General features: G+C 41.6%; 1 protein-coding gene across 2 annotated transcripts in view; it reads left to right on the forward strand.

Annotated features, from left to right (window-relative positions):
- The window catches only part of LOC129741027 (prohormone-3-like), a 133,549-nt gene that overhangs the window by 102,163 nt on the left and 14,588 nt on the right, over positions 1–16,798 (forward strand). The window contains exons 3-5 of one of the 2 annotated variants that reach the window (XM_055732718.1): positions 1,679–1,799; positions 14,729–14,933; positions 16,738–16,786. In XM_055732718.1, the coding sequence (XP_055588693.1) occupies positions 1,679–1,799; positions 14,729–14,933; positions 16,738–16,786 (375 nt within the window). The remainder of the gene's footprint in view (positions 1–1,678; positions 1,800–14,728; positions 14,934–16,737; positions 16,787–16,798) is intronic. The other variant, XM_055732719.1, reaches the window with a different exon arrangement.

A 16,798-nucleotide genomic window follows, 5' to 3' on the forward strand; every position in this document is an offset into this window, starting at 1 on the left:
AGACAGACAGACAGACAGACAGACAGACAGACAGACAGACAGACAGACAGACAGACAGACAGACAGACAGACAGACAGACAGACAGACAGACAGACAGACAGACAGACAGACAGACAGACAGACAGACAGACAGACAGACAGACAGACAGACAGACAGACAGACAGACAGACAGACAGACAGACAGACAGACAGACAGACAGACAGACAGACAGACAGACAGACAGACAGACAGACAGACAGACAGACAGACAGACAGACAGACAGACAGACAGACAGACAGACAGACAGACAGACAGACAGACAGACAGACAGACAGACAGACAGACAGACAGACAGACAGACAGACAGACAGACAGACAGACAGACAGACAGACAGACAGACAGACAGACAGACAGACAGACAGACAGACAGACAGACAGACAGACAGACAGACAGACAGACAGACAGACAGACAGACAGACAGACAGACAGACAGACAGACAGACAGACAGACAGACAGACAGACAGACAGACAGACAGACAGACAGACAGACAGACAGACAGACAGACAGACAGACAGACAGACAGACAGACAGACAGACAGACAGACAGACAGACAGACAGACAGACAGACAGACAGACAGACAGACAGACAGACAGACAGACAGACAGACAGCCGTGGGGTAGCGGCCCAAGAATACTACCCCTGGGTCACTGGCCCATGTCGTAAGAGGCGACAGACAGAAATCCATTTTTATATACATAGATAGAGTTTCAAAAGTTACTGTTAAATACGAAAATCAAAATTCAATGAGACGATTCTTCCTACGGCTCTGGTCTCCATGTATATGTTTTAGTTTTTATACGCGTTCTAAAGCCAAATTGGTTGAGCAAAATAACGTTTCGGTAGTTGTTGTGAATTTATAAAACCGCCATTCGAAACATCTTTCGATAATTTTTGTACTTTTCAGTGGATTTTTTTTAAGATTGTACTTTTGCTCACTGGGTCACTTCTACTATTTGATTCTATCCTCATATCTTGCTTACTAATATGCAGTATTTTAGCTGCAATACAAACTTGTTTAGTATTCTTCCTCAGAAAAATCCGTATGTCAAAGGATGAGTTTCATTGGAATTAATTGCAATTTTAAAAACGGTTAGCCATTGCGAAAGCATGATATACAAATCCTTTCATGTCAGCTATGCTACGGTAATAATAAATTAAGCAAACTATTTGCACCTAAAATTATAAAGACTGATGTGTTAATTGCAATCCCTTAACATTGCATGTAGCAACCCAGCACGAAGTTCACTTCTCTCAATACAATGTAGGTGAAAATTTCACCAAGGTAAATCAGCTGATGCGTGACTGTTGAATGTCAAGTCCTATTTTCATGAATCACGCAAAATTGATGGAAAAATAATGACCCCCTTGGACGGAGCAGTATGCAACAGCTGAGGCAAAATGATGCTTGGTTTCTGCTTCGAAAACTTTTGTGGTGATGCAAACCATCTTAGGAAAATCGAACGAAGTTAAAAAAAAGTCCATGATGTTACTCTTAGTTGAAATTTATTGGTTCTTTGAAACTGCTTCTCACATCAAATTGTTTCTCAAGATTGTGAATAATGTAGCAACTACTTGCTTTTTTTTTCAAAGCATCAACATAAAATAACAAAATTATTTTCCCTTTTACAGAATGAAATCCTGGACGAAGATCAGCAAAACCAGCGAGTCGAGGAGGACGTCTGCTACGGAAAACCCTGCTACTCCAATGAAAACTGCTGCCCGGGACTGGTTTGTGTGAATGTCGATGGAGGTAAATACCAACTGGGTCATTTTGATTCACACAAGTAGAAATGAACCAAAAACTATCACTACCCACCATCACGGTCACCATCACGAAAATAACGTTAATTCACTGCTAGAATCACACTGCTTTGTTTTTCCTTGTTCATTGAATGCATCATCGCTGAATATATCCCTCACGCTTTTTCCCAAAACTTTTATGAAGAATCTGCACCTGATTGAATGATTGAATGATTGAAACTCAATCAATTTCGAATTATAGTACAGTTTTAAGTTCTCTCGCTCTATTTCTTGATCAACTAAATTGCATAGAAGCAACTAGTGATGGGAACATTATTTTATAGATTCTTTTTGAACTGAATATTTTAGGATATGGGTAACCAATTTCAGAAATGAAACTGACTTGCGGACCAAAAAAAAACAAATAGTTCTTGAGTGTTCAAAGAAAACAATTAAAAACAGATTTTTTAAAACGCTATAATTAAAACCTTTGCCTAGGTCACATTGAGTATAGATTCATCTTAAAAAGTAATTTTTGGTACCGTAAAACGGGGTAACTTTGATCACCGGGGTAGCTTTGATCAACATGAATTTTTTCCACATAATCATCAATAACTACGTCTAATGTTAAAATATCTCGATACTTTTTTCTACTTTTAAAAACCTTCATGTTGAGTTTCAAATAGGGTAAAACTTGGTTTGTTTTTGAAAATTTCAAATGTTATTTCAAAATCTTGAACCATCTATTTTTTCGAAGGCTCGCAAACAAACACTCTTTCTAATCGAAGCGATTAGAAGCAGCAGTATGATTTATGTGACAGTTCAACTTTTTCCACAGTAAATTTATAGTTTTGGTGTAGTTTTTGATGTATTTTTAGGTAAATATTTAATATTTAATAAAAAGGGACAATTTCCAAGTCGAGGACAAAAAGCTAGAGACACACATGGGTCCGTAATAGTTCAGTACAATTGGTTCAATGCAAACAACGATTCATAAAAAATGGTTGAAATTTTCCCCCAAATAACTTTCAATACTCTTTCTCACTCTCTGGAGCCACCATCTAGCAGCTTTAGAACCCTTATTGCACACATCTCGCCAAGCTTCCAGAAAATTCTCAATGTGGTAACTAGAAGATAACCGGCGGCTAACTTTGCGCCCTTGTTTTCTTTTTCTTCCTTTTCCACTGAAATTTATTGTATTTCCTAGAGCACAACTTTTATTGTGAGCATCCCTTCATAGAGTGCACGTTTCCCCTTCACGGAAGAAAACGTTAGCTTTAACGTGTTTCATTTTGAATGCCAATTACTTTGGTGAAATCAACTTTTCATGGAGATGTTATTTGAGTTGAAAAATGTTTTTCACGAAAAAGATGCTACAAAAAAAACAATAAGGAAGGAAAATTTGAATCGTTTCGAAGCATCCTAACGTAGTCGTAACATCTTCAAACTGCACCCTAACTTGCACATGGTTGCTGAAATTCAATTTCACAAAAGCCTCCCGGTGCATTCTGAGAATGGCTTTCATTCTTAAAAATTAGGTGTAAGTAGTAAACGAAATGGCCTGAAGGGGTACAATTTCTTCTCATTAGACGAATGAAAAAAGGGGAACAATCGTCTTTAGGAATGGTAGATTGTAACGACTAGATGTTTCTTAGAAAATTTTAACAATTCGATATCACAAAAATAAAACTATTAAAACTCAAAGATAAATAACGTAAATTAGGCATTCTCGTGGATACAATATTGTTTCAGACAAAGTTCAAATGGTTTCAAAGATTTTAAACTAGACGTCACATTTATCGGTGAAGTTTTCTAGCGCAAAAAGCATCATCGCGCAACTTCGAACGATCTGCAATGTTTATGGGCTGCCGAAATAAACGAAAAAGGTTCAACCGGTGAATTTATCATAAACTTCTTTTGCCTAACTACCGACAGAGAATTTCCATTTGCGCCAGCACACGGAATGATAGAACCAAACTTGTGCCTCTGTCCTCCGGATGGTTTTCGGATAAAAGCCGCATAAAAAAGTAAGTGGACCTGTACCAAATTAGCATTCATTTTGTTTGAGCTACTCCCCAAATGAGACAGAATAAGAGACAAAATGCAGCAAAAAAAACTCATCAACAACAAAAAGCGCCACGACAAACCACCCCACTACACCCTTCTTGAGTAGCAGCAGGTTTTATGTTTTTGATATGCTCAACCAACATAACCAAATGCTGCTGCTGCTGTATAGGTATAACAACCATAACACAATCAAAAGTACGATCTCCGTTCTTTTGTGGAAACATTTGCTCTCGTTTCTTTTTTTACTATTATTTTTGGGAACAAGGGATGGCGGAATCCTTTTCGTTTTATTTTATTGTATTTTTGTTTTCGTTTTGAGTGACCTGAAGATGGTGGGTGGAAAATTGGGGATAAGAGTGTTGTTGGAACAGCTCGACTGACAACGACGACTTTTGATAAAACCGGCTTTTTATGGGCGAGTATCATCTTCAGTCAGCATTACATTTCGTGGACGGACAATTCTGAGAATGGATGAGAGCAAATACTTACATTCGGTACAATTGCATTTACTGCTAGAAATGAAATGAGCGTGAAGCCTTCGAGTTGATGGAATGTGGAATGAAATTTGAAATATGATTTTACTTCTTTTCATGTACGTAACATAGGTATATTCCTGTAACAGACATACATTAAATATAAAATTTTGTAAGGAAAAGATACGATAAAAACTACAATGAGAAAATAAAATTAGTTTCATGCTATTTAATTTTTTATTTTCGAAGTATTCCGTCTCACCACATAACTTGACGAACATAATTCCTAAATCTCAGTTGGTTCATGACAACCGTTCTCCAATTTCTCGGGCATCCCACATAGGCCAGATCACGCTCCACTTGGTCTAACCACCTCGCTCGTTGCGCCCTTGCTCATCTTGTTCCTACCGGATTCGTAGCGAACATCTGTTTTGCAGGATATTCGTCCGGCATTCTCGAAACATGCCCTGTCCAGCGTATCCGACCAGCCTCCACAACCTTCTTGATACTGAGTTCGTCGTAGTGTCGCGCGAGCTCGTGGTTCATCTTTCGCCTCCACGATCCGTTCTCCTGTACGCCGCCAAAGATGGTTCTTAACACTTGTCACTCGAATACTCCGAGTGTACGCAGGTCCTCTTCGAGCAATATCCATGGTTCGAGTCCGTAGAGAACAATCGGTCTAATGAGCGTCGTGTACAGGTTACACTTCGTGCGAGAGCTAAGTCTTCTCGTCCGCATTTGCTTGGGGAGTCTATAGTAGGCACGTCTTCCGCTGATCATTCGCCGCTGAATCTCACGGCTGGTTTTGCTGTCTGCGGCCACCAGTGAGCCGAGATAGATAACGTCCTCGACTATGTCCAGCTCGTCACCGTCGATCGTTACCTTTTTATTACTGTATAAGCGAGTTCGGTCGGTCTCGGATCCACAGGCCAGCATGTACTTCGTGTTGGACGTATTAATCATTAATCCAATCCTTCCTGCATCGCGTTTCAGATTGCGGTAGATTCCCTCCACCGCCACAGATGATCTGCCGACTATGTCAATGTCATCTGCAAAGCAGATAAGTTGACTGAATCTGTTGAATATCGAGCCCCGCATTTCGTTTACAGCTCGTCGAATAACACTTTCTAGCGCCACGTTGAACATCATGCAGGATAGACCATCGCTTTGTCGAAGCCCCCTGCGTGATTCGAATGAACTCGACAATTCACCCGAAATCCGCACACCGCACTCCGTTCCATCCTTCGTCGTCCGGTCAGCCACCCGAAAAAGCCGTTCTCGTCCATGATTTTCCATAGCTTGTCACGATCGATCGTGTCATATGCGGCTTTGAAGTCGATGAATAGATGGTGCCTAGGGACTTGGTGTTCACAGCATTTTGGAAGGATTTGCCGTAATTTGAAGATCTGGTCCAGACCGTCCCTCCATGAAGCCGGCCTGATGACTTCCCAGGAATCTGTTTGCTTGTGGCATTAGGCGGTGGAGTAGGATTCGGGACAACACTTTGTAGGCGTCATTTAGGACAGTGATCGCTCGGTAGTTCTCACAGTCCAATTTGTAGCTCTTATTGTAGATGGGGCGTAATACCCCCTCCTTTCACTCCTCCGGTAGCTGTTCTATGTCCCAGATCCGGACCATCAACCGGTTTAGGCAATCGGCCAACTTGTCCGGGCCTATTTTGATGAGTTCAGCTGCGATGCCGTCCTTTCCAGCCGATTTGTTGCTATTCAGCTGACGAATGGCTTCCTTAACTTCGCTCATCGTTGGGAGTGACTCCTCTACGTCGTTGGCTACGCTGGCGATGTACCTTCACCCACCGTCTTGATCTTCTGCATGTGTCCTTATCCCTGCACATTGAGGCTTGCGGCACGAAGTTTCTGATAAAACTTTCGTGTTTCTTGGAAACGATGCAGCTGCTCCAGCAAGTCGAACTCTCCCTCCTCCAGGCGGCGCTTTTTCTCCAAGAAAATTTGAATTCCCAGCTTCTTTTGTTCGGCGATTTTCCACGTTCCGACGGGTGCCTCTTTGCACAACTGCCTCCTACACTCCTCGACGAACCAGTCGTTCCAGCGAGTTCGTTCCACATGACCGATGACGTTCTCCGCAACACTGTTGATGGCTGTCTTGATGGTATCCCAACAGTCCTTAAAAGGGACTTCGTCAAGCTCGCCCTCTGCAGGCAGCGCTACTTCGAGCGATTGCGCGTTCTCAGGTTACTTCAGTCGTGCAATTCAGTTTCGTATGTTGTTTACTACGGAGAGTTTTGGGCGCATTTTCACCATCACCAGATAGTGGTCTGACTCAATGTTGGCGGCGCGACAGCATCTGATGTCAATGATGTTCGAGAAGTGGCGGCTGTCTATCAAAACGTGATCGATCTGTGATTGCGTTTGGTACGGTAACCTCCAGGTGTATTTGTGCAGAGGCAGTGCTGGAAAAAGGTACTACATACGGCCATTCGTTTGGAGGTGGCGAAATCTATTAGTCTGAGGCCGTTTTCGTTGGTCAGCTGGTGCGCACCAAATCCCCTATCGGTTTGAATTCCTCCTCCTGGCCGACCTGAGCGTTAAAATCTCCGATAACGATTTTGATACCATGTTTTGGGCAGCGCTCCAGTAGCGAGTAGAATTCGTATTTGTCGTAACCGGTACTTCCGAAGTGAGGACTGTACACGTTGAAGATGCTAATGTTGAAGAACCGGCCCTTGATTCTCAACCGGCACATTCGTCATCACTATAAAGCTGTTCCAAGCTCGTGTGTGTTGCCGCAGCTCTGGTAGATACCACGACCATCTGGGTACGTTCGTACCGTGGAGCCCTTCTAGCATACCTGCTGAAGTGCTACGATGTCGAATTTGCGACTCTTCAATTCGTTGGAGAGCACGTGGGTACTGCCCACGAAATTTAAAGATTAGCAGTTCCATGCACAAGTTTAAAATCGCTAATTTACATCCACTGAGTTTAAATTACATAATAACATCGCTTCTTATTCTCTGCATATTTCGACATAACATGAATTCGCCGTGAAACTGTTTGGGTTAAAATTTATGGCCTTGGGAATCATATTTTCATCTCATTTCTAGGCCTGTTTTTTCACTATTCTGAGGATAATTTAGAAAAACTTCAAATGCTTAAAATTTGTTATATTGCATTACCGTGGATGAGGCCACAAAATAAAGTCAAGAATTACGGTTAAACTTTCATGTTAGGCAACATTTATCTCCCACCTTCTCGGCTACAACAATATAATTTTGCGTGTACATGGTTTGCTTTACTCGCGGCTTGCATTTGAATGCATTCTCCTGCTATCTGCCGCTTAACTCCACCGTAGTTGCTAGCCCTTTGGCGTGGCGAATTGATTTGACAAGTTGACCAGCGCATCCAGACATCCGAGAATCCAGCCACTGGAACCACCGGAAGGATGTGGCAGTTGATTCTTCCCGCCGATGCAATTGCTGCCTTTAGTGCTGTTGCGGCTGTTGCGGTGCAGCTCAGGCTGCCGAACCAGTAGCACGACTCTGTCGCGCCGACCGATGTCTTTCCTGATTGAGACGATTGTTGCCGAGCGCAGCACACGCGGCTTTCGCTTCCTGCGGTCGTCCTGGCCACCTGCTTCTGGACGCAGTACACGCGGCTTTCGCCTCTTGCGGTGGTTGCTGATACCGTGTCCCGTGAACGGTGGCTGCCACTGATCACGGCGCACGGCCCTACCGGATGTCGCCTGGGGACCACCTTGAGCACAGATGTGCTGCCAGAAGATACACCCCACACTTCGCAAACCAGTCGTCGTCATTCTGCGACCACTTGAATGCCGGATTTCATGCACCGGCCTGTAGAAACCACCAGAATCGGAAATCGATCACGGCTGCTGTTGCACACGACCCCGTCGTGTGTTCTGTCGTCGTTTGACCCAACAGTGTTCGCTTCTAGAGCTGTCGAGAATATTAAACCGCCGTGTTGCACTGTGCTTGCTTTAACGTAGACCGGAAGATTCCTTCGCCGGATGGAAAACCCGGAAGCTCGTTGCCCTTTGCCGGATGGACCTCCACAGGGTGGAGAAACCGGAAGCTTTTGACCTTCGTCAGATGGAGAAACCGAAAGTATTTTTGACTTCCGCCGGATGGAGAACTGGCCCTTGCGTGCAAAACCAACGCGCCGGGAAAACTTGCGCAGTAAATAGAAGGGCCGCCTTATGCAACCCTTTTCCTACGGAATTGGCTTCCCTTTTTTCCGGCGTCGCTTTATTTATGCACGGGATCTTGCCCGTGGTTGCGCTCTCTTCCCCCGGAACAATCGCTTCCTCTGGGAAACTTCTGGCTTTCCTGACACGCTAATTTTGTGCGGCCTTCCTCGTGTGCACTACTTTTCTTTCCGGAAACTGCAGTGACCTTTGCGGCTTATTGCACGCTCAGAGTCTTTCTCCTCACAAATGGGATCTTGGTAACAATACGGTTATCAACTGACTTCCATTTTTGGATAAATTCTTGCACGATTATGTTGTTTTACGCATGGGATGGGTATTTTGATAAATAAGTTGTCTGAATTGCTCTAATCATATCATCGTTTGTAATGCAAAATAACTGAGTGTAACAAATTTCCACGATTGAAAAAAAACGTAAGTCATAAATTCTAGACGATATTAGGTACCTTCTTTAAACAATTTAAGAGATTGTTTTTTTTTTTAATCCTAGAAGGTGGAACACACACATATAGGATCTCATTGAAACTTCATGTTTCTTTGAAGAGACATAAATTCTACTTAAGACTAAAGCGTACATTTTTCAACGATATAATTGCTAGCATCTTACTAATGCTAACACCACCAGACCACAGAAAGAGTACAATGTATGCCGTGACCGAGACTCGATCTCATGACCTCTGATTTAGAAGACTGAAACGCTATCCTCTAGGCCACGATCGGCGGCTTTAAAAAGGCTTGTTGCTGGCGAAGCTTCCCACCAGGGTCGAGATTCGTCAGCGTCATGAGGCGTAAAGTCGCACTCATTCGGCTGTCCCTTAAATGGGTTCCTCTTCTTTGGCGGTCATTCGTCTCCCAATCGTGTGTAGCTAAAAGAATTTCAAAGTCATGCATTCACCAATCGCATCCAAACAACCGAAGACGAACACGAAACGCATTTAACCCATGGTGGACAACCAATATACACCATACATACCGACAGGTAAAATGAAAAAAAAAAAAAAAAAGAAAAAGGGATTTAGGCACTAGAATGAGTCGATTTGAGATCATTTTTAAATTTCTCAAACCCTGAAATCTAAAAAGCTTCGTTTTGGTTGAAACTCATCCATGATTTTTTGCAGAATTTTTAAGCAACGTTTACAGTAAATTTGAACTTTATGGTTTGTAAAATTAAATATTTTGTACTGAAAAATCAACAACTTGGAGAAGATTAAAAATATAAATATATTTTTTGAAAGAGTATTGCATTATGCAATATTTTTGTTTTTCAGACAGCTTTGAAGCTTTTATAACTGCCTATAGGTATAAGTAGAAGTTTCCATAGGAAATAACTAGGAGCAAAGAAGGTGTAGGAAAAACGATCACACCATTTACACAAATGGTTCCTGATCTATAAACCCGTCTCTACTTACACAACCTTTTCCATGGATATTTGAAATAGATTAGAAAATAGATTAGTCAGTTTTCCAATTCTCTTTTTTTAATTTATCTGGTGTGTTGTAAACTATTTTGACGATTCATTGATTGGAAAGTACGGTTTTTAAATAACTTTTTTTACATTTTTTGCAATCAAGATCCTAAAAAAGTTCAAAAAAATATATTATTTTGCACAACGTATAGCTTTTAACTTCAGATTTCTAGGACACAAAGTGAAATTTTTTATCGAGCATTCCGTAGCCGATCCACAGTCTTTTTTCTTGAGCATGTTTTTCGGATTTTTTCATAGACTTTGAATAACGGAATACTGAAATTTTGTAGCTGAATATCGTCTGGAAAACATATTTGAGTTACACTGCGAAGTTACCAAAACTATAAATTTTGTTGAAATCGAACGATAAACGCGATTTTTAGTCAGGAGTTTCAAATTGACACTCCAGGAACTCTTACGGGTAAAAAAATTAGGGATGGATCGAGGGTTAAATTGAACTAAAGGGTGATACGGACAAAATTTGGTCAAGGGAAAACGCGTGTAAATCGGTGAAATCGTTTATTTTAAAAATCCAATTAAATTTCTTTTTCAAGTTTAATTAGTATAAAATTCAGGAAAAATATTCAGTTAGGCTTCCGTTTTCCAAATCCGGATTGCCGGGCCTTACGCTTAACCACTGCCATCAGATTTTGTACAGCCACCTTGTCCACCTTCTTCGCCGCAGAAAGCCAGTTTGCCTTGAACTGCTGCTCGTCCTTAGCAGTTTTTTTGGTCTTCTTTAGATTCCGCTTGACAATAGCCCAGTATTTCTCAATTTGGCGGAGCTCTGGCGTGTTGGGAGGATTCTTCTCCTTGGGAACACCCTGCACGTTGTTGGCAAGATCCCAGATCCGGCCAAAACAGTACTGAACAACCGTGTTTCTTCAGGAAAGGCAGCAGACGTTTATTCAAACACTCTTTCACGTAAATTTCTTGGTTGACAGTCCCGGAAGCTATGAAAATGCTGCTTTTCTAGCCACATGTACAGATTGCTTGCCAAACCAGATATTTCTTCGCGAATTTTGACAGTTTCATGTGCTTGAAAATATCTGCTACCTTTCCCCTTCCTTTTGCCGTATAAAACTCCTGTCCCGGAAGCTGCTTGTAGTCGGCTTTGACGTAGGTTTCGTCGTCCATTACTACGCAGTCAAACTTCGTCAGCATCGTCGTGTACAGCCTCCGGGATCGCGTTTTGGCCGTCGTATTTTGTTTATCATCGCGATTTGGAGTCACTACCTTCTTGTAAGTCGGTAGTCCGGCTCGTTTTTTGGCTCGTTTTTTGGCTCGTTTTTTGGCTCGATGCACGATTGTAGACGATACAGCCAGTTTATTTACGGCATCTCGGAGAGAGAGGTTAGGGTTTCGCTGGAAACTACCGGCAACTCTCTTTGTCGTCTCAGCGGCTTGCGGTTTTCGATTTCCCCCCAATCCAGACTTCCTGGCTGTCGACAAACGTTCCCCAAACACTTTAATTACATTTGTAACGGTTGATTTGGAAACTTTTAGCGATTTTGCCAGCTTTGCGTGCGAGTAGCTCGGATTTTCGCGATGCGCGCGCAAAATTTTGATACGCTGCTCTTCTTCCTTGGACGGCATTTTGACAACTGAAAAGTGAATTTCAAAATCAAAATAGGAGCAACGATCTACACACACACACACACACACACACACACACACACACACACACACACCTTCAAAATGAGGAGTGTTCAGTTTTTTTAAATGCAAAATTGAAAGAATACGTCAAGTTGATATTGACCAAATTTTGACCGTATCACCCTTTAAATGGGTTTTTCTCCATCCTCAATTTATAAATTTTACGTCCTGCGTCAAGTTTTTGTTCTTTGACTTATTTATCCATGTTTTTTATTCATTATTTGATTCTACGTGATTTTGTAATTTTCGAAGCTCGTATATTGCAACATTTTTATGATTACTTAAAAAAACAAAAAGTGCTCGAGAATGCTGAAGCAAAATACTACTGCTCAATTGGCTGCAAGTTCTCACGGTTCCTTCCCCTATAAATGTGCAACAATTTATTTCGAAAACTCTGAGCTGTGCAACGATGCCATTCCTTCCATGTGATTGGTTATGAATGTTGTTTTTCAACCAAGTTTCAATCAAGAAAAGTTCGGATGATTTAATTTCCGGTTCCGTGCAGAAGCTGCATCGCATATGCTAAAAAATTCACAACCGAACACTTTGATGTATATTTTATTGAATGTTCCGTTTCCATTCAAGCACTTCTAGGTACTGTGCACGTGACAAGTTGCAACTTTTCCTGTCTTGTCAACTTCCCAATAAAACTATTAGACTGACCTGACAGCGGGCGGATTAAAGCATCGTCATAACTCGATTGCCAAAGAATCTCACGGCAATAGTTAGTTCAGATGAAAGAGCAGGCAGCTATGTAGATGCTTCTGGTTGCTGGAGCCACTTGTGATGCAGAACTTTGCTCTCTTATCCGGTGTGGTGCTGCACTTGAATTCTGGGTCAATTTGGATTGCAGGCGAATGGCATTGCACAAAAAAGAACGAAAGAAAGGCACTCGGAGATTGCACTTTAGGTCGGACTTCTTGCTAGTCGTTCGACTTTTCCTTAGTACCACATCCAAGCAGAGGACAAAAATTCAATTACAAACTTGCTGCCATGCTTCTGTCGATGAAGTCTTTCATTTGGCTCAAATCATTTTATTCGCAATTCACGGCAGCTGATGAAACTTACAGAAAATGGAAAAACAATCCCACCAATCTGTCAGTTGAACTGCTAGGTTATGTTTCTCTTTTCTTTTGGATCTTTGTCAAATAAACCACTTTTGATGTGGCTGACTGGATCTGGGTTTGGTCATAAGCGTAGGAGAACAGAAATCTTCAAATGTCACCGCCACATCAGTTTTCTTTTTCGATTCAAATGTTTTCCGTGTTCCTTTAGTATTATATATTGGGGAGAGAGGGTGATCTTATAAATACCTTAACATCCAAAAAGTCAATTTTAGTAACGCTCCCTTCTATTTTGAAATATTAGTGCAATAATATTTTAAAATTGACAAGAGAATCATTGTTATATTTTATTTTATTTACATAGTATTCCGTCTCACGACATAACTTGACGAACATAATTCCTGAAATTCACTCGGTCCATGGCAACCGTTCTCCAATTTCTCGGGCACCCCACGTTCGCCAGATCACGCTCCACTTGGTCTAACCAGCTTGCTCGTTGCGCCCCTGCTCGTCTTGTTCCTACCGGATTCGTGGCGAACACCTGTTTTGCAGGACAGTCATCCGGCATTCTCGCAACATGTCCCGCCCAGCGTATCCGGCCAGCCTTCACCACTTTCTGGATACTGGGTTCGCCGTAGAGTCGCGCGAGCTCGTGGTTCATCCTTCGCCTCCACACTCCGTTCTCCTGTACGCCGCCAAAGATGGCTCTTAACACTCGTCGCTCGAATACTCCGAGTGTACGCAGGTCCTCCTCGAGCAATATCCATGTCTCGTGCCCGTAGAGAACAACCGGTCTAATGAGCGTCATATACAGGTTACACTTCGTGCGAGGGCTAAGTCTTCTCGACCGCAGTTGCTTGTGGAGTCCATAGTAGGCACGACTTCCGCTGATAATTCGCCGCCGGATCTCACGGCTGGTGTCATTGTCTGCGGTCACCAGTGAGCCGAGATAGACAAAGTCTTCGACTATCTCCAGCTCGTCGCCGTCGATCGTGACCTTGTTATTACTGGACAAGCGGGTTCGGTCGGTCTCGGATCCGCAGGCCAGCATGTACTTCGTCTTGGACGTATTAATCATCAATCCAATCCTTCCTGCTTCGCGTTTCAGAGTGCGGTAGATCTCCTCCACCGCCGCAGATGATCTGCCGACTATATCAATGTCATCGGCAAAGCAGATAAGTTGACATTGTTATATATTGAGCATAATAATTAACATATTTTTTACGATCTGTAAAATAATCAAAATCCATCCCTATGGAATCCCTTTCTTGCCAAAACTTGGCATGGAAACCATTAAGCCTTCAACAGTCTTTTAATGAAATTACGTGAAATTCTCGTAGGGAATTTCAAAACAAAACGCCTTCCACCTTTCATTGCTATACCAGAAACAACCCTAAATTCATTCAAAGGCATCCAATGTCTGCCCCAAAGAACCACTCCCACAAGAACTACTCCCATCTGCGTGCTTCGAGCCATTTTACGTTTAACCGCCGACATCTGGCAATCTTTACGATCCCACCTCGAAGAGTTTTCTCGAGCTTTAGTCTATTTCTCCTTTTCGTGTCTTCTTAATCCTCTTAGTAAATGTATTTCTTCATTTTCCACCTGGAAATCAGTGTAAATCATGTCATCGCTGTGCTCTCTCCATCTTCTTCTCCTCAGAACTCGGCTTTGTATTACCTTGAAATTAGATCTCTGATCATCGAATTCTAAATTTAGCACCCCAACTACATCCTATCGATGTCTGTCCGCATTGAACATAGCCAAAAAAAAAACAAAATGGAAAATTCCCCGGGTGCGTACCCGAGTCATCATACAGCAACAAAAAATAACACAACATATCTGTGTGTATCTGAGGGAGTTCACCGAAACGCACAAAATAGCACTAACCGATATTTTACCTGGTACCTTTTTTTCTTCTTTTTCACCCGATTTTTTTCCTCCATGTTTTGGTTTTCCTTCCTCCTTCTTCTGCTATCGACCACCCTCTTTCGGTTCCGTTTTCTCTATCAAGTTTCGCCTCTTTCAGTCATCGGGCACTGTGTGTTTATGCTGGGCCGGAAGTACGGGGAACTGTGCCGCCGGGATTCGGACTGCGAATCCGGACTGGTTTGCGACATTTCGACCCTGAGCGGGGCCAGCGTTTGCCGTCCGCCGATGGTCCTGGCCAAGCAGTACGCCGAGGATTGCATCACGTCCAGCGATTGTGATATCACCCGGTACGTATTTAGGCTTAAGGCTTTTTTTTTTTGTAGATATGTACGTTCTTTCCAGGGATTCGGATATTTGGGCTTAATAAATCATAACTCAACAACTTTTATCCGGGACATTTTTGGGTACAGTCTATCGGTTTATATTAAGGAATCTCTCTGGTGCCTCATAAAATATGGTACCAAATTGTAAAAAATATACATTGGCCATTATGCTAAGGTTTTCAGATTGCCCGGATATGTAGCAAAAAATTTGAGGAAAGTCCGATCCGGCCCGCTTGCCCGGAATACGTTGGAAGAAGTGCGGGTTTTTACCGGATTCATACACTTTATTTGTAAAATCTAACAAAAAAACTGAAAATAAGTTAATAAAATTTTTCATTTTTTCGTCCGAAAACTTTTTTGGCAAGTTTTATCCAAATAATCATAGCTTCACGGGTGGAAAAGTATAGTATTTTCATCAATAATCCACTCATATTCAATCGTATTACTGATTGATTCTCGACCAACTACAAATATTAGAACATTCAGCTATTAGGTTATAGTTCATTTAACTATAGATATGATAGATTCAATAATATTTTTATGATTGATTTCATGAGGTCAACTATAGATATGGTAGGTTGAACTATAAGGGCATAGTTGATTAACAATTTATATATGATAAATTCAATTATAGTTTTAAGGTTGATTTCATGAGGCAAATTATAGATATTGAAGATTCGCCTTGTATATTTACAACACAATTGTTTTTTTTTTCGGGCCAAATCCGGACTTTTTTTTAATGAAATCCAGGTAACCGGGCCAGTCCGGATCGTTCCTAAATTTTGTATTAAATATCCAGATGAAACCGGGCAATCTGGCAACCTTGTGATAGAGTTATGAAATAAATTGCGAATTGAATTTTGCATTTAACAGCTCTAATCGAAGTTTATATTTTCGATTAGTTGACTAACTGTTTCGTGATGTTTGTTATTGATGGTTTAACATTTATCTATTGTTTGAAGATATCAGAAACTGCCAATATATTGAACTCATCTTCAGTTCTTTCGTATGTTCAAAAACAAAAAATTCTTTTCAAACGGGCCCCTCGATGGGCCCTGCTCATTTCAAAATGAACTGAGCTTTATAGAAATTTGTATGGAAATAGAAATTTTTGCATATTAATTCAGCAGTTTCAACGACTGAAGAGAAGTTCCAAGATCATTTATAAAAGGCACAAAATTGAGTGGTCCTAAGTGATTAACTTGGGTAATACCAGACGGCATGTCACACACGGAAGAGTGAGTTTCACGAATGTTTATGAAATGTCAACAATACAGCAGATACGGTTAAAGCCATTTTGTTTCTCGCACAGGACCCAGAACTTCTAGCAGTTTGGAAAAACATAAATCGGAGTTTTATTTTGCCATACAATCTTCGATCCTTCTACGCAACTTAAATTTTTTCGTGCTAACATTTCTGCAGGTGGCGTATTTTCGATTGATTGCGGGCCACTCACTTAACGAGAACAACCCACAAACGAAATCCTTTTCAAAGGCCTGCAATCATTAAAGAAAAATACATCCAATCTTGTTAAATTCAGTAAAATCAAAACCAAAGATTCCGAGATTCCACAACCTTTTCCGTTTTGATGCGGCTCAAATTATATTCTTACAGCGTACTTTCATCGCCCATAAAAACCCGTTTCTAATTTAGGCTTTTCTTTTGGATCGCTCGTGTTTTTTTCCTTTTCATGTCTATCAAAAAAATAACAACCCGAAAAACCATCAAAATAAACGCTTGCAACGAACGAACGAACAAACAACCTCAGAGGACTTTGCTGCCAGGTGCAAAGAAGACATCGACAAGTGCCCCGTAAGGTAAGAATCCAT

The sequence above is a fragment of the Uranotaenia lowii genome, chromosome 2, assembly GCF_029784155.1.
Source record: "Uranotaenia lowii strain MFRU-FL chromosome 2, ASM2978415v1, whole genome shotgun sequence".
Lineage (NCBI taxonomy): Eukaryota > Metazoa > Arthropoda > Insecta > Diptera > Culicidae > Uranotaenia > Uranotaenia lowii.